The sequence below is a fragment of the Enhydra lutris genome, unplaced genomic scaffold, assembly GCF_002288905.1.
Source record: "Enhydra lutris kenyoni isolate GAN:26980312 unplaced genomic scaffold, ASM228890v2 scaffoldscaffold12, whole genome shotgun sequence".
Taxonomy (NCBI): domain Eukaryota; kingdom Metazoa; phylum Chordata; class Mammalia; order Carnivora; family Mustelidae; genus Enhydra; species Enhydra lutris.
The window spans coordinates 60,918,242-60,937,027 of NW_019154096.1; the positions used below are offsets into that span (position 1 = coordinate 60,918,242).

At 45.8% G+C, this 18,786-nt stretch overlaps 1 protein-coding gene across 8 annotated transcripts in view; it reads right to left on the reverse strand.

Annotated features, from left to right (window-relative positions):
* Positions 1-9,912: 9,912 nt before the first annotated feature.
* The window catches only part of LOC111144812 (X-prolyl aminopeptidase 1), a 53,010-nt gene continuing 44,136 nt past the window's right edge, over positions 9,913-18,786 (reverse strand). For 7 of the 8 annotated variants that reach the window (XM_022499301.1, XM_022499305.1, XM_022499303.1 and 4 more), the window contains 6 exons: positions 18,523-18,583; positions 16,969-17,038; positions 15,926-16,099; positions 15,128-15,204; positions 13,832-13,930; positions 9,913-10,459 (listed from right to left, as the gene is read on the reverse strand). In XM_022499301.1, the coding sequence (XP_022355009.1) occupies positions 10,331-10,459; positions 13,832-13,930; positions 15,128-15,204; positions 15,926-16,099; positions 16,969-17,038; positions 18,523-18,583 (610 nt within the window). In that variant the 3' untranslated portion in view covers positions 9,913-10,330. Of the gene's footprint in view, positions 10,462-12,784; positions 12,856-13,831; positions 13,931-15,127; positions 15,205-15,925; positions 16,100-16,968; positions 17,039-18,522; positions 18,584-18,786 lie in introns of all 8 variants that reach the window. The other variant, XM_022499300.1, reaches the window with a different exon arrangement.

An 18,786-nucleotide genomic window follows, 5' to 3' on the forward strand; every position in this document is an offset into this window, starting at 1 on the left:
AGAGACAGCATGGTCTCAGGACCCGCGGGGTCACAGAAAGATGGCAGGTGTCTGAGTGCGGCAGAAGTCCCAGGTATCAGAGCGGGGAAGCCCACTACTGACACGGTGCCGAGGAGTGAGCTCTCAGCTCGGGGTTACCTTAAACCACGATCCAAGACACAGTCCGACCACTGATCTTCGAGCAAGGACCCTACAAGTGGCAGATCCAGGGAGACTCACCTTCCTCCACCGGGAGGAGCAGCGTGGCAGGAATCTGCTGGGTTTGGAGACTCCAAACAGGGCTGTGCGCCAGAGCTGGAAACGCTCAGTCACAGGCGGGGTGAGCTCGGAGCACAGCTGGAGACCAGGGAGACGGGAGTGACTGACCCCTTTTCTCTGAAAGCACACTGAGGAGTGGGGCCCCAAGCTCTCAGCAACTCCAGGCCGGAGATTGGGAAGCCGCCATTTTCATTCCTGTCCTCCAAAGCGGTACGGAAAGTGTTCAGGGAACAAAAAGCTCCCGAGAGCAAACCGAGCAGATTACTTAGCCCAGCCACATGGCAAGGGCAGTGCAATTACGCCTCCGGCAAGGACATTTGAGAATCACCGCAACAGGCCAATTCCCTGGGAAGATTAGCAAAATTATCCAGCCAAGACCAAGTTCACTGATCAAGGAGAACAGCAGAACTCCAGAGGAGGCGAAAGCAACACAGAGAATTCATGGCTTTTTCCTCATGATTCTTTAGTCTTTCAAAGTTTAATTTTTTTTATTTTTTTCTTATTCTCCTTTTTAAATTTTTCCTCTTTCCTATTTTAACATTTTTTAACTATTCTATCTTTATCAATACCTTTTAAAAATCTTTTTTTAATTTTCATTGTTACAGTCATATTCTATCCCTTTATTGTATTTAGCCTAATTTTTTGTATACATATAGGTGATTTTTTTTTGTGGGGGGGATACAATTTCTTCTAACAGATCAAAATATACCCTAAACTTAGTGCATGGCTTTGTTCTAGTCTCCAGCCTGATCATTCTTTCTTTTTTTTCTTTTTTCTTTTATCAACCAACTTCTTATCAATTCCTTTTTTAGAATCTTTTTTTAATTTTCACCTTTACATTCATATTCCATCCCTATATTGTGTTTACCCTTATTTTTGTATATAAGTTTTTTCTTTCTTAAAATTTTGGGAGGCAGTTTCTTCTAACAGACCAAAATGCACCCAAAATCAAGTGTGTGGCTCTGTTCTATTCACCAGTCTAACAGTTTCGTTCTGTTTTCTCCTTTCTTCTCCCCCACCCCCCGCCCCAGTTTGGGGTCTCGTCCAATTTGGTTAGTGTATATTTTTCTGGGGTTGTAGCTACCCTTTTAGTATTTTGTTCTCTCATTCATATATTCTTATCTGGATAAAATGACAAGGTGGAAAGACTCGCCTCAAAAAATAGAACAAGAGGCAGTACCAACTGCTAGGGACCTAATCAATATGGACACTACTAAGATGTCAGATCTAAGAGTTCATAATGATGATTATCAAAGTGCTACCTGGGCGGAAAAAAAAAGCATGGAAGATACTAGAGAATCCCTTCCTGGAGAAATAAAATCCCTTTCTGGAGAAATAAAAGAACTAAAATCTAACTAAGCTGAAATCAAAAAAAAGCTATTAATGAGGTGCAATTAAAAATGGAGGCTCCTACTGCTTGGATAAATGAGGCAGAAGAAAGAATTAGTGATATAGAAGACCAAATGATGGAGAATAAAGAAACTGAGAAAAAGACAGATAAACAGCTACTGGTCCACGAGGGGAGAATTCAAGAGATAAGTGATACCATAAGACGAAACAACATTAGAATAATTGGGATCCCAGAAGAAGAAGAAAGGAGGTTGGGGGCAAGAAGGTATATTGGAGCAAATTATAGCAGAGAATTTCCCTAATTTGGTGAAGGGAACAAGCATCAAAATCCAGGAGGCACAAAGAGCCCCCTCAAAATCAATAAAAATAGGTCACACCCCATCATCAAACAACTCTCAGTGACAAAGAGAAAATCCTGAAAGCAGCTCAGGATAAGAGGTCTGTAACACACAATGGCAGAAATATTAGATTTGCAGCAGATCTACCCACAGAAACCTGGCAGGCCAGAAAGGACTGGCATGATACATTCAGAGCACTAAACAAGAAAAATATGCAGCCAAAAATACTATATCCAGCTAGGCTCATTGAAAATAGAAGGAGAGTTAGAAAGCTTCCAGGACAAACAAAAACTAAAAGAATTTGCAAACACCAAACCAGCCCTACAGGAAATATTGAAAGGGTCCTCTAAGCAAAGAGAGTGCCTAAAAGTAACAGACCAGAAAAGAACAGAGACAATATACATTAAGAGTCACCTAACAGGCAATACAATGGCATTGAATTTGTATCTTTCAGTAGTTGCCCTGAATGTAAATGGTCTAAATGCCCCAATCAAAAGACACAGGGTATCAGAATGGATAAAAAAGCAAGACCCATCAATATGCTGTCTGCAAGAAACTCATTGCAGAGGCAAAGAAACCTTCAGATTTAAAGTGAGGGGGTGGAAAACAATTTACCATGTTAATGGTCATCAAAAGAAAGCTGTGGTGGCAATCCTTATATGAGATAAATTAGATTTTAAGCCAAAGACTCTAATAAGAGATGAGGAAGGACACTATATCAGACTTAAATGGTCTCTCCAACAAGAAGATCTAACAATTTTAAATATCTATGCCCCTAACATAAGTACAGCCAATTATATGAACCAATTAATAAAGAAATCAGGGGCACCTGGGTGGCTCAGTGGATTAGGCCTCTGCCTTCAGCTCAGGTCATGGTCTCAGAGTCCTAGGACTGCTCTGGGTCCTGGTATCAAGTCCCGCATCGGGCTCTCCCAGCTTCCCCTTTTCTCTACGCCTGCCTCTCTGCCTACTTGTGATCTGTCAAATAAGTAAATAAAATCTTTTTAAAAAGTAACAAAATCAAAGAAACACATCAACAATAATACAATAGTAGGGGACTTTAACCCCCCCTCACTGAAATGGGCAGATCATCTAAGCAAAAGATCAATAAGGAAATAAAGGCCTTAAATGGCACACTGGAGCAGGTGGACATCACAGATATATTCAGAACATTCCATCCTAAAGCAACAGAACACACATTCTTCTCTAGTGCACATGGAACATTCTCCAGAATAGATCACATCCTGGGTCACAAATCAGGTCTCAACTGGTACCAAAAGATTGGGATCATTCTCTGCATATTCTCAGACCAAAATGCTTTGAAATGAGAACTTGGCCACAAGAGGAAAGTTGGAAAGAACTCAAATACATGGAAGCTAAAGAGCATCCTACTAAAGAATGAATGGGTCAACCAGGAAATTAAAGAATTGAAAAAATTCGGGGAAACAAATGAAATGAAAGCACAACTGTTCAAAATCTTTGGAACACAGCGAAGGAGAGGAAAGTATATAGCAATACAAGCCTTTCTTAAGAAACAAGAAAAATTCCAAGTAAACAACCAAACCCTACACCTAAAGGAGTTGGAGAAAGAACAGCAAAGAAAGCCTAAACCCGGCAAGAGAAGTTAAATAATAAAGATCAGAGCAGAAATCAATGAGATAGAAACCAAAAGAACAGTAGAATAAATCAATGAAACTAGGAGTTTGTTCCTTGAAAGAAATAATAAGATTGATAAACCCCTAGCCAGACTTATTAAAAAGAGAACAGAAAGGACCCAAATAAATAAAATCATGAATGAAAGAAGAGAGATCACAACCAACACCAAAGAAATACAAACCATTGTAAGAACATATTATGAGCAACTATACACCAGCAAATTTGACAATCTGGAAGAAATGGATGCATTCCTAGAGACACAGAAACTACTAAAATCAAAGAACTAGAAAACCTGAACAGACCCATAACCAGTAGGGAGATTAAAGCAGTCATCAAAAATTTCCCAACAAACAAGAGCCCAGGGCCAGACAGCCTCCCAGGGGAATTCTACCAAACATTTAAAGAAGAATTGATACTTATTCTCCTGAAACTGTTCCAAAAATAGAAATGGAAGGAAAACTTCCAAACTCGCTTTATGAGGCCAGCATTAGTTTGATCCCAAAACCAGACAAAGACCCTCCATCAAAAAGAATTACAGACCAATATCCTAGATGGACACGGCCAAAAGGATCCAACAGTACGTTAAAAGGATTATTCACCACAACCAAGTGCGATTTATTCCTGGACTGCAAGCTTGGCTCAACATCCACAAATCAACCAATGTGATGCAATACATTAATGAAAGAAAGAACAAGAACCATATGATACTCTCAATAGATGCTAAAAAAGCATTTGACAAAGTACAGTACCCTTTCTTGATCAAAACTCTTCACAGTGTTGGGACAGAGAGTACATACCCCAATATCACCAAAGCCATCTATGAAAAACCCACAGCAAATATTATCCTCAATGGGGAAAAACTGAGAGCTTTTTCCCTAAGGTCAGGAACATGACAGGGATGTCCACTATCACCATTGTATTCAACATTGTACTAGAAGTCGTAGCCTCGACAATCGGACAACAAAAAGAAATTGAAGGCATCTGAATCGGCAAAGAAGTCAAACTCTCACTCTTTGCAGATGAATGATACTTTATGTGAAAAACCCAAAAGACTCCACTCCAAAACTCCTAGATCTCATACAGGAATACAGTAAAGTGTCAGGATATAAAATCAATGCACAGAAATCAGTTGCATTTCTATACACCAACAGTAAGACAGGAAAAAGAGGAGTTGGTCCCATTTACAATTGCACCCAAAACCATAAGATACCTAGGAATAAACCTAACCAAAGAGACAAAGAATCTGTACTCAGAAAACTATAAAGTACTCATGAAATAAACTGAGGAAGACACAAAGAAATGGAAAAACATTCTATGCTCATGGATTGGAAGAACAAATATTGTGAAAATGTCTATGCTACCTAAAGAGCAATCTACACAATTAAACATTATGTAATACGATCCCTATCAAAATACCATCAATTTTTTTTTTTTTTTCCAAAAGAAATGGAACAGGGACGCCTGGTGGCTAGTTGGTTAAGCGGCTGCCTTCGGCTCAGGTCATGATCCCAGCGTCCTGGGATTGAGTCCCACATCGGGTTCCTTGCTCGGCAGGGAGCCTGCTTCTCCCTCTGCCTCTGCCTGCTTCTCTGTCTATTGCTTCTCTGTCTGCCTGCGCTCGCTCTCTCTCTCTCCCTCTGTCCCTGACAAATAAATAAAAATAAAATCTTTAAAAAAAAAAAAAGAAATGGAACAAATACTCCCTAAAATTTATATGGAACCAGTAAAGACCCCGAATAGCCAGAGGAATGTTGAAAAAGAAAACCAAAGTTGGCAGCATCACAATTCCAGACTTCAAGCTCTATTACAAAGCTGTCATCATCAAGACAGTATGGTACTGGCACAAAAACAGACATACAGATCAATGGAACAGAATAGAGAGCCCAGAAATAAACCCTCAACTCTATGGTCCAACTAATCTTTGACAAAGCAGTAAAGAATGTCCAATGGAAAAAAGACAGTCTCTTCAACAAATGGTGCTGGGAAAATTGGACAGCCACATGCAGAAGAATGAAACTGGACCATTTTCTTACACCACACACAAAAATAGACTCAAAATGGATGAAAGACCTCAATGTGAGACAGGAATCCATCAAAATCCTTGAGGAGAACACAGGCAGCAACCTCTTCGACCTCAGCTGCAGCAACTTCTTCCTAGAAACATCGCCAAAGGCAAGGGAAACAAGGGCAAAAATAAACTATTGGGACTTCACCAACATCAAAAGCTTTTGCACAGCAAAGGAAAGAGTCAACAAAACCAAAAGACAGCCAAAAGAATGGGAGAAGATATCTGCAAATGACAAAGCAGATAAAGGGCTAGTATCCAAAATCTATAAAGAACTTATCAAACTCAACACCCAAAGAACAAAGAATCCAATCAAGAAATGGGCAGAAGATACGAACAGACATTTCTGCAAAGACGACATCCAGATAGCCAACAGACACATGAAAAAATGCTCCACATCACTCGGCATCAGGGAAATAAAAATCAAAACCACAATGAGATACCACCTGACACCAGTCAGAATGGCTAAAATTAACAAGTCACAGAATGACAGATGCTGGCAAGGATGCAGAGAAAGGGGAACTCTCCTCCACTATTGGTGGGAATGCAAGCTGGTGCAACCACTCTGGAAAACATCATGGAGGTTCCTCAAAAAGTTGAAAATACAGCTACCCTATGAAGCAGCAATCACACTACTGGGTGTTTATCCTAAAGATAGAAATGTAGGGCTCCAAAGGGGCACATGCACCTGAATGTTTACAGCAGCAATGTCCACAATAGCCAAACTATGGAAAGAACCTAAATGTCCACCAACAGATGAATGGATAAAGATGATGTGGTATATAAATATAGTGGAATACTATGCAGCCACCAAAAAACCCCCCAAAAAACAAAATCTGGCCATTTGCAAAGACGTGGATGGAACTAGAGGGTATTATGCTAAGTGAAAATAAGTCAATCAGAGAAAGACAATTATCATATGATCTGTCTGATACAAGGAATCTGAGAGGCAGGGAAGGCGGCTGTGGGGGCAGGGAGGGAAAAAATGAAACAAGATGGGACCAGGCAGGGAGACAAACCATAAGAGATTCTTAACCTCAGGAAACAAACTGAGGGTTGCTGGGGCAGGGGGTGGTCACTGGATGACGGACATTAGGGAGGGTATATGCTGTGGTGAGTGCTGTGAATTGGGTAAGACTGATGATTCACAGACCTGTACCCCTGAAGCAAATAATATATGCTAATGAAAAAAAAAAAAGGTAAAAAAAGAAAAAGAAAATCAACTTCCCTGGACTTAGTCCATAAATTTAGTATACTGCCTGTTTTTACATTCAACCTTTTTTTTTTTAATCATTTATTTAAAAGTAAAGTCTTTTGATTCTCCTGTATCTCATCTTCCCTCTGAGGACTTGCGCACTGCAGTTTTATTCCAGTTCTCCGTCTTTCTGGGATCAGCTATGCCCACTTTGTCTCTTGGACTTCAGGCCATGACATGCAGATCCAGGCAGGAAGCGCCAGGCACCCAGGACCAGAAACCTTTGCTCCTTGGGCTTGAGCCCATTGAATCAAACTTTGCTCTAAGCCTGCCTTGGGAAGTGACAGGCTTATCAGCCTGAGGAACAAACAGGGGCATTGCTGTCACACTTGAATTACAGTCTGCTTGAACTCCAAGTCTACTGCAATCCACAGCTCCCCATTTTCTGAGAAAAGAAACCCCTCTGGGGGAGCAGAGGAGATCATGGTCTGAGTCAGAACAGGGGGTCTTCTAACTTTTAGAAGCATGATGGAGGACAAAAATGATTAATACATCCTGTCATTGAAGGAGAAACTTCTTTTAAGAACAATCCTATGGGGGGCGCCTGGGTGGCTCAGTGGGTTAAGCCGCTGCCTTCGGCTCAGGTCATGATCTCAGGGTCCTGGGATCGAGCCCCGCCATCGGGCTCTCTGCTCAGCAGGGAGCCTGCTTCCTCCTCTCTCTCTGCCTGCCTCTCTGCCTACTTGTGATCTCTGTCAGATAAATAAAATCTTTAAAAAAAAAAAAAAAAAGAACAATCCTATGGGACACAGAAATAGGAGCAAGTGTTAAACACATTCAAGAATCATCTCTGGGGGATCAAGACAGTCCTGTTATTGGGTCCACATCACAAATACCACCTCAGAACCAGCCATATAGCGTGCTTCCTCCCACACAGCAAGTTGGAACCAAAGAGCCTTCAGAGAAAATAAGAGAGACAAAGGAAACACTGGCAAGTGTTTTAAGGCACTCTGTCACTTAAGGTTCATCATATCAGTGAAAACTTCCCTGCTGACACCGTGGTTCTGAGTGGTAAAAATAGATTAGCTCACGTCATTTTCTGCTTCCCCAGCTGCAAAGTAGCGGACGTAGCCAACCATGCTTTCTTTGGTGGATGGCTGAAGTATGCTTTTATTTATTCATCTTTCAAAGCGATCCAAATCCAAGATATGGTTTAAGATTAAATGAGACTAGTTTAAAAAAGAACTAGCCACACAATTAAATATCAAAACTAGTCAAATCCACACGCACCAAGATAGAAAATAACTCGGACATACTGCCAAGTTAGAAAGCATATTGGTAAGTATGAATAGCATGACCCAATGTGTGTGTATGCATGACGTGTGTGTGCATGTGATATGCATGTGCTGTGTGTGTATATATACATCTTTCTCTTTTACAATTAAGGAGGTTATTTAATTACAACGTTTTTCAGATATTAAAACCATAAATCCAAAAATGGAAAATACTCATGTATTTTTTAAATTTCCCTCAGTTTCAGAGATCTGATATCTGAGTTTTGAACTGATCATTCCATCTTGGCAGTAGAGAAGAGGAAGACATACTTTTAAAGTTACTAATTAATCCATCAAACCAAACACAATGTGAATTTTCTAATAGATTAAAACTAGATTTACATTGTATGTATATACTGCTATCAATTCAGTCAAATACCTTTCCATTTCTGATGTTCAGTGTTAAATTCAGACTGGAAGCAGTTATCTCTAATTTTTTTTTCACTTTTTTTCATTGACATAAAATTGACACACAATGTTGTATCAGTTTCTGCATACATACTCATTTACGCACATATACTTGCTCTATATGTTACTGAACACTTAACACAAAGAAAGAAACTGGAGAAAATATATAGCAGATTAGTAGCTGTTATCTCCAGGTTATGTCTTGGGTGGGTTCCTTAAAAAAAGCAGGCCCGGGACGCCTGGGTGGCTCAGTTGGTTAAGCGACTGCCTTCGGCTCAGGTCATGATCCCAGCGTTCTGGGATCGAGTCCCACATGGGGCTCCTTGCTCAGCAGGGAGCCTGCTTCTCCCTCTGCCTCTGCCTGCCACTCTGTCTGCCTGTGCTCACTCTCTCTGACAAGTAAATAAAAAAAAAAAAAAAAAAAAACTTTAAAAAAAAAAAAGCAGGCCCAGGGCACCTGGGTGGCTCAGTAGGTTAAGCCTCTGCCTTCGGCTCAGGTCATGATCTCAGGATCCTGGGATCAAGTCCCGCGTCAGGCTCTCTGCTGGGCAGGGAGCCTGCTTCCCCCTCTCTCTCTGCCTGCCTCTCTGCCTAATGATCTCTCTGTCAAATAAATAAATAAAAATAAATCTTTAAAAAAAAAAAAAAAAGCAGGCCCTAAGACAAGGATTTATATGCAATTGGTTTATTGGGGGATGGCCCTAAGAAATACCAGTGGGAAAAAAGGTGAAGTGAAACACAGAAGGAAAGGAAAAAGTAAAAGTGTGTTCTGTAACAAGTTAACCATGGTGGGCAATGGGGCTCCATCCCACTGAGCAGCTGCATGAGACAGTATAGACCACACCTCAGACATCCCAGCCAAGGGATGAGGAAGTCTGTTCTCCCATACCCAACCACGATGGTCTGAGGTCACAGGGACATCAGATCTTTGGGACTGTCCCAAGTGTGAAAGTCCCCATGGATGGGGAGTCGCAGGCACTTGCCACAGAGCGCTATGTACGAGTGAGGAGACATGAGGGCTGTGGTGCTATGGTGCCATGGTGGGGGGCAAGGGGAGAACACACAACATGTAACACAGTGTGGACCACTCACTTTCAACATTATACTCACCAAAATATTAAGTTTTCCAGAGAAAAGAAAAATGCTTTCCAATTAAGCCAGACAATATGTGGGGAGGCCAGGGATCTCTCCTCAAAGGGGACCTTCTGTCTAGACAATGTCTCCCCCAAAGGCCACCAGCCCTGGAGATGAGCTCCCCTAAGATGCGGTGTAGACAGTGCTGAGAGGAAAGACACGGCTGAGACAAAGCACATTCGGACATTTTATTCACTGATCATAAATACAGTCTCATGAATCAAGGTGATCATGAATAATGTACTAGCACCTGGAACTTGACCATCAGTGTCAACTCAGTGTTTCACCATCACTGGCCAAAGAACTCCCTGTGGCTGCTCAGGGCATCTCCCCTGCTCGAGTGTTCCGCTTTGCGGGGACCCTCCTTCTGGTGCAGCTATTTTATTCTTGGCTAGTTCTCAACAATTAAAAAAATCATAAAAGATTGAGTGTTTGCAAGAAAATATCAAAGAGGATAAGAAGATTTTCAGTCCTTCTTAGAATCTCAAAGTAAAAAGGGGAAGTAAGGGAGAGGAAAGGGGACAGATGTCAGGGATCTGCCAGGTTTCTTCCCTTCCCCAGAGCGTTTTACAAAAACAAAAACCATGAGGCATTAGTGCTGGTTGGAGATGGGCTGCGTCTCCCTGATGAGCCACTCGAGAGCTTCCTGGCGGCCCTGCTTCTGCAGCTCCTTCCCAATCACTTCCCTGCAGGTCAGGTGGTAACTGTTGAGCCAGTCGCACTACAAGATGGGAGAAAGACAGGCAGTGTTCACACCTCTCGCAAAGGCTACACAGGCAAACAGGGAGAGGCCCCCAGGCACAGAGATCACGAGTTGAGGGCAGAGATACACAAAACCTTTTCTCCCTGCTCAGGGACAAGTGACTTCCTTGGGCTCCATTTCCCTTGAAATTGAGGGGACAAGGCCACACTGCTTATGGTAAAATGCTTCCAGAATAGTCTAGTGCAGTGGACCGGCAATGACTGTGAAGAAACTTTAATTCCTGAGAGCAAGTCATGGCTTTGGGCTTCCAAAGTGCAGAGTAACCTGTACCCAGTTATACTTCCCAACAGGCCCCCCAGGACACCATGGGAGGGACGGGGCAGGGAGTCTGGTAGGTCCTACACCCACCCATGTGGCCTCCTTCCCTTATACCTCAGCCATCTTGGGGTGGCAGTAGAGGAGAGGGGGGCTGAAAACTAGCCCCTAGATGCCTAGTAAGACATCTGCTAAGAGACACACCTGAAGGTGTCCCACCAATGCACTGAGTTTCCACTGACAAAGCTGCGTAAACCAGGATGAGCCGAGCCCCCGTGGGTGGCTATCTGGACGCAGCCCAAACCTCTGGTAACCAAGGGCTGTGGTGCTGCAGGGTGGGGCCGGGAGCTTAACCTTCAGATGCTTGACAGAACATGCCCACCGCCCCAGCAGATGTTTTAAAAAGAGGTAAGAAGGAAGGAGGTCTGACAGGACTTGGCGCCTGGGTTGGGGTGGATCCACTCTGGCGATAGTTTTGCGCCATAAAAGGGTGAATTCTCTCCGCTGGGGCAGGGCGGGAGTGAAGCAAGTTCTACCCAGAGGACGACCACCCGTTCTCTTCACTGGCCAGGAAGTGGGCCCGCCCCGACACTCAGCTGCGGTGAAGCGGGCAAGACAGACACCGCCATCCGTGCTGCCGCTGCAATGACCCACACGCCACCTGGGAAGGCAGCAGTGTTACAAAAGCACGGGCACTGGGGACTCCAGTCTGGACCAGGTACCACGGACGAGCTCAGGGGCTGAGATGGGCAGACAGATGCAGTGGTATAGCCAAGGCTCTGAACCCCCCAGGGCTCCACTCCCCACTGGGGAGAACCTATTGGCCCCTACTGGGAATTGGGGAGCAGGGCAGGGAGCGAAAAGCAAGCAAAGTGCTATGGGTCAGGCAGGGCTAGAAGACAGCCAGCGGTCCAAAGCAGCCAACTCTGGAGCCGAGGTGACACTCCCAAGACCCTTTGAGTTGTACGCACACCCTCAGGGGGCCCTGACCAACATCCCAAGGCCCCGAGAATGTGCAGCAGCCCATGTTCATGACCGAAGTCCTCAGCTGCCACCTCTGATAAATGATGGGGATGCAACCCCTAAAAGTCCCAAAAGTCACTGAAAACAATCTATTTGGGAGACGGTAAAGGACATGACCAAGTATTTTAAAAGCCAACTGGAGAGACTCTGGTTGTGGGGTATTACTGTGCCTTCTGACAGAATGAAGCCCCAGAGTTATTAAGTAATATAGAGAAGGAGATTTTCTTTTTTTTTTGCTAAAAGAGACAATAAATGTACTCTGCTTGGTATGTTAAATGCATCTACTGTTATTTGTAGGAACTTGCTAATGATCTAAGGAAAGAAGCTATTATCTGCCCCATAAAACTACTTGGCAGAAAGAAGAGTTCAGTGATTCGGCTACGCAGGGTATAGTAATGAACCACTGACTACGACAGAGCCCACGGGTCCCTGTTCAATGTCATGGGGTGCACTGAGTCAGGTTAACAAAATTTCTCCCTCAGGGAAGAATGGCCTCACTCAACCTTCCTCACGCACTGTTTCTGTAGATAAAGTGGATTGTCGCTGGGAGGAATGCCTCCTGGTGAGTACACTGCATGTGGCAGCAGGGACTGCACGACCTAGAGCTATAGTAGGAAGCCACAGCCCTGGGCTTCCAAGAGCAAAGTGACTTCGTACTTGGAGGGTCCCTTGCTGAGACCCTGGAAGCTGTACCTGAGGCCATGAGAAGAGACCCCGGCTCCTGTGGTGCACAAAGGATTCAAGCAAGTGGCTTCCATGCCTGCTCATGTGTTCCTGTCCCCCTTCCCCTAAGCCAGGGACCGCTGGAAAGACTCTTTCTGCCAGACCCACACCGGACACTGGGCCACTAACAGGCTGTTTCCCGCCCAGCGCCATCAACAAGCTGAATAAACAAACCCGCATCAGTCGGCCTCGTTGCGTGGGGGTGTCTGGCTGCCCAAGCAAGGTTAAGCAGAGGTGCCCATGCTAAGCAGGAAGCAGATGACCTTTTTCTGTCACCCCTCTGTGAGCAGGATCAGGCAGAAGCAGCTTCTGGCTGGGAGAATCCCATTCCACAGTCCAACAGAAGGGGCCTCCTTGAGCCTCAGAGGCACCTTTCTCTCGTGCCAAGCATGAGGGCACACCAAGGAGGATGCCTGAAGAGGCACTTCACCGCCCCTGGGGTGAGGCCAGGGGCTGGACTGGGTAACAAAACTTACTCCTACAGTGACCTGCCATGCTTGTCCCGCCCTCGGCTCCCATCAATCATCTGAAGTTTGCAGGGACTTCTGACCACCTGCCTTGCTCTGAAACTTGTGTCCTTCTGGCTTCTGTCTTCCTGGCTTGGAAACTGTTTGGTCTGTCCAGTGCTGACTGTTACCACCCAGTTTCTGGCCCCGTCTCTGCTCTGATTTTGATCACCTGCCTGATCCCATAAGCCTTATCCGGGTCCCGAGACCCGCCACCTCACCTGGCCTCGTGGGCCTGGGACCCAGCACAGGGTCTGAAGGGGTTTCATGACCTGCATCACTCTAAGCCTGAGAGTGAGCACCACTGGGCTCCTAGCTTTATGAAGAGCTTCACAGCCCGGAGTGACCAGAAGAGGAGGCACCATCTCTCTCCTTGTCTGTGTGACAACTGGGCATATGATAATAGATTTTGCTTTTCATTCCCTTAATGTTTCATTCAACATGAGAAAACAATCTGGTATATGCAATGGCCAACAGGCCCTACCACCCATCTGGCTTTTCAGAGGGAAGACGCATGGCCCACGGTTTGTTGAACGCTCCCCAGCGCAGCTATGGCTCATGTCCTCAAGGAAAGCAATGGCGAACTAATCCTACTCGTGAAACCTTACAGCGCCCCCACCCCACCCCCCGATGGTGCAGGATGGACTAGCTCTACCTGGAGAGCCAACAAATACAGGAGAAGCATCTACAGTCCTCAGGAGACCTCGGATTTTCAGACTCAGGTGGCACAGCCCTCTGAAGTAAAAAGTGGGAACAGACAAGAGAATGGAAGGTAGCTCTCCACCCCAGTCCCACTCTGTCTCCTCCAAGCCACCCTCATTACCTCTTTGTCTGTTAGAGAATCCACATCTATCATCTTGGTCTGTATGGGAACCAAAGTTAAAGGTTCAAAGGTCAGACTTCCCCGGTTATTGAAGTTATACTGTTGGAAAAGGAAGAAAACAGAAGCTTTTACTCCTCTCTTACCACAGAGAGCCACCATGGAGTCATTCCCCCCAGACATGACCACCCCCCAGGGCCAGGTGTGTGACTGGGAACCAAAACGGGGTTTGCTGGTCGGCATCTCCAGTAGGCCCAGGAGGCACAATGAACCCAGCTGAAGCCACCGTCCTGAAGCTGCCCCGCTCTGTCAACAGCTGCCTTCGGGAAAAGCCGAGGGGCTCTGAGCAGCAGGTCCCCAGGCTAACGTCCACTGTGATGGAGCAGCAGTAGGGGCAGGGCATGGCGGTGTCTAGACAAGGGGCATCACTGCTTTTGGTTCTCAAGACTCTACTAGAGCGTAAGTCCCCAACATCACTTTTATTTAACAGTAAATCATGTGTCCTCCCTCGACGAGCCAGTCCCATCTGGTGACAGATAACAGGTTTGTCCATTCTACATAGTACAGAATGGCCAGGGCACCTGAGAGTGTGCTTGGTCTCTGCTCCTGGCAAGGCCTCTGGGAGTGAGGGGAGAGGCCACTCTCAAGGACGGTGACTTCGATGTGGAAGCAGAGAACAGAAGCCTGCAGGCTGAGGACGCCACTTGCCTCCAACTATTCGATTTCCACCACCACCCACAGAAGAGGAGTGAACGGGTCTCTAGTTAAAGCCTAGCACCTAAACCCTGGCACCTCTTGGTAACGGTGAAGGGGAGAAGGTGAAGTGCCTGTCTTCCGGAAGGAAACAGACCCATCTAATCACGAGCCTATGGGGCCCGACCCGCCGGGCCCCTCAGCTTTACCCGACAGAAATCATCTGAGGCATTTGTTGAAAATACAGTTTCCAGGCCCTGGCCCTGGGTCTGGGTCTGGGACGGGCCTTCAAACAAGCACTCCCCCATCCCCAGCACATGTCCCCCTGACGTAGAGGAAGCATCGTGACAAGAAGCCCCAAATCCCATCAGGCAGGGGCCTGCCTGGCACCCCAGGAATTCCAGTTCTGGGTCCCAGTTCATTCCGGAGTTTCCTTCTGGCTTCTGCCGAGGACAGTGATTTCTAGGAGACTCTCCGATATCAGGGGGAGGAAGCTCCATGTTGGCTCCAGAATGGCACATTCTTGGCTCCAGACACAGACAGCCTCGTTCATCTTCCCTCATTAAGAAACAAGGAAAATTTAAAAATAAACAGACCATTACCTACCTTGGTCTTCACAGGGACCACCAGGACAACATTTTCAATGCGAATTCCAAAAGCCCCATCTTCGTAATAGCCTGGCTCTAAAAGAAATCAAACCCAGAGATGAGAAGCGGCCAGTGACAAACAGGCCCGCACAGGCGAGAAGCACTCATTCCTGCGATGAGAGCCCCACCATGAAGGAGGAGGAGAGGCAGGCCAACAGCCCGCTCAGCTCCGGGGCAAGAGCCCAGAGACACCTCTGCCTCCCACACGGCCACTTCCAACAGGTCCTCAAGGAACAGACGGAAAGATTCTAAAGTGCCTGAGAACTGGCGCCAGGGCCGGGAGTCAGTAACAGAGGATCGACCAAACAAGTCCGGTGCTTATTCCTAAGACATAACGAGGCAGGCATTAAAATATATGCAAAGAGATCTGGTAATGACCTGGGAAAAGGAAGTACATCAAGTTAAGAAAGCTGAATACAAACAATACATCCGGTATAATCTGAATGATTAGGAGAAAAGATATATACATATATGAAAGACCCAAAGCTAACACATCAAAATATGAAGGAAGATCTCACCTGGGTGGCTGGATTACAAATGATTTTCCTTTTTTTGCCACCCACAGCCTCACCTTTTCTAAAATGAGCACGCATCACTTTTATAATTGTAAAAAGTTGTTGTTCTTGTTTAATTCAAGGTGACCAGAGGGGGAAATTATATCCAATTTACTTTAAGATAATCAAAAGCTAAGAAACAACAGAGAGCCTTCCAACAGACTCGAAGACCTGCGCCCACCCTGGATGGGAGGGACACTTACCATCAGTGACAATCATGCCTGCCTCCAAGGGCTCATCAGAGAACGTTTTATAACTGATGCCACAAGGACCCTCATGAACATTCAGAAAAGATCCAACACCGTGTCCCGTTCCGTGCAGGTAATCCAGACCAGAATCCCACAAAGCTGAGCGGGCAAACGAGTCAAGAAGGTGTCCTGAAAGACACATAAAGAACCACTCAGTGATATCTGTCCAGTACTTTTCAATTTGCAAAGCACTTTAGATATTAGATTTATTATGTTTGGCTCCAGAAAGTGAAACAGAAACCAGAGGGTAAAAGTTACTGGAGGGTTCCGATTTCAACCCAGCACAAGAAAGAACTAACAGTCACAGCTCCTAAGACAGCCACTCCCCAACCCGCCAGAGCTCAGTCCGAAGCTGGAGGTCTATCTGTCCAGGAAGCCAGTACAGGGGCTGGTCGCCTGCAGCAGCTAAGGGTATGGGTGACAGACACATTCCCTTCCCAGGCTGGGACCCTGAGGTTTCAGAATGACAAAGATGAGACTCTAACCAGACTGCAAGGAAACAGATGTCCAGGGAGATGAGTGCAGACCCGATCTAAGCAGATTCAAGGCCCAGGTCTTGTCAACTCCCTGCCCAATGCCCATCCATCAGTCCTCAGGCAGACTGGTATATATCTGAAGTCAGGTTCCCAGTAAAATAAATCCCGACAAGCATCCCAAAAGGAGACAATGGCCCAGCAAAGCAGGACAGTGAATAGGGTGCACCAACCAACTTGCACTTGGGCCTAGAGGCCTTCATGCGCTAGCCACCCTCTCCTAGGAGCCATCTGCCTGTGTCATCTGACACCTCAGGTGGGCAGGAGAGAGGTACACAACTGACATCATACCAAACCGAGGCCTGGCTCCCTGGGAGGCACTCACTCCACGCAGCACTTGCCCTGGCTGGGCCTAAAGGGGCCAGGGCTGCCATGAAACAAAGGACACGTCCTTCCACTCAAATTTAGACATGTTTGGTGCCTGAACAAGAAAACGCCTGCCAGATGACAGAAGGAACCACCTACCTTTGGTTCCAGTCGGGAACACGGCTGCACTCACAGCTATGTGGCCCTTGAGGACATATGTGAAGCATTCCTGCCAAAAAAAAACCCAGGGGCAAGTTGTAGAACGAGGACAGACACTTCAGTCCTGGAGCTTTCCGGCAGCTCAGAAAACCTTGCTTCTGAAGGTTATTAGCAATACCACAGAGAAAATCGGAGGAAAAAGAAAAAACTCTGGTGGGGGAAAAAAAAAAAAGCTTGCCCATGGGACCGATTTTCTAGAAAATCTTGAAATTAAATTTAGTTAAAAGAGAACCATCAAAGATGACCCCACAGGTCCTTCCCTTGAAATGAACATTCTGACACACTCCAGCTGCACCTGAGAAAGATGAGCAAAAGTCACAGAACTGCTGATGTCACCAGCTAACAAGTCACCGAGCTACTCCTCCGGGCCAGACATGGTACTGAGCACTGAACCCTTAATCCCACGAGGGATGCCAGAGATGCTGCTGTCATCTCCACTCGACAGAGAAATTAACTAGCCTGCCGGACGGCGTAGTTCTTAAGGAGCAACGGCTGGCCTTGAAGCCAGGCAGTCCTGCAGCAGTATCTGTACCCCTTCCTGATCTTAGACTCGGGAAATCCCTACTGCCTGAAGAAGAAAAGTGCTGCTTGGAAGGTTAGGGGCTTGCCAGGAAGGCGCAGAGCCAGGACTAAACCCACACACTCGAGCTGGTCGGGAGCTCTGTACCCAGCATGGAGAGAGTCATACCAAAGGTATGTGGAGCCAAGGTCAGATTCTTCTAAGGCGCTCGTGCCTGCAAACAGATGAGGCACAGGACTAAAAGTATGAAGTGTGCTCTGCTGCACTGTGTGAAACTCTCTTCTTTGGATAAACTCCCTGCAGGAGCTCCTAGAAAAACAGACTCACTCAGGGACTCAACCAGCATTCCTGGGTTAGTGACTGATCTGGGAATTTGCAAGGGTCGTGGAACCTTTATAACCAGCCTTGGAGGCAGGTACTCGTATCCCCACGTTTATGGATGTGTCTCAGTGCTTTACTCAAGGTCACAGAGCCAGCAAACAGCAGAAGGACCTGAAGTCCGGTCTCCAGACTCCTACCTCACCGCCATCTCTACCTCTCCAGGCCAGACAGACCAGAAACTGAGCAGTGTAAACCATTTTAGAGGCTTCCTGAGCTAAACCTGTAAGTGGAAATGCTGAACTTGAAAAGAGAAGGGGGAGGTAGCTTTCAGAATCAAATCTAGACGTTGTTTGTAAAAAGTATACATTTCACTATCCCACTCCCATCCCCAAAGAGATTTCCTGATTCGAGAACACTGACTCTGTTTAAACTTGACTTTGACTTGCTTTGACCTTAGCAGACAGAATGCTTTTAAGATTTCTCCAGTAATTAATTAAATGGACATCATAAAGCAGATAAGCCTGACTCCACAGTAATGAGCTATTTTACTATCCCACATATAAATTTCTCTTCATTATACAATTCCTTTTCATGAGAGCAATGCTGTTCTTAAGAAAACAGAGAGGGCTCTCCAGTTTTCTGCCCCACCTTACCTTCTCATAAGCTGTGGGGGTCCCAAAATGCATGGTCCGTGTCACATCTGTCGTCCCATCCCTTTCCAAAGGAAAGGACAAATTAGTTTTCACTCAAAATAAGCTTTGGCTCAGCGGACTCTAGGTGGTACAGTCAGTTAGGCATCAGACTCTTGGTTTGGAATCAGGTAGTGATCTCAGGGTGGTGAGATCAAGCCCTGTGTCTGGCTCGGTGCTCAGCACAGAATCTGCTTGAGATTTTCTCTCCCTCTGCCCCTCCTGCTT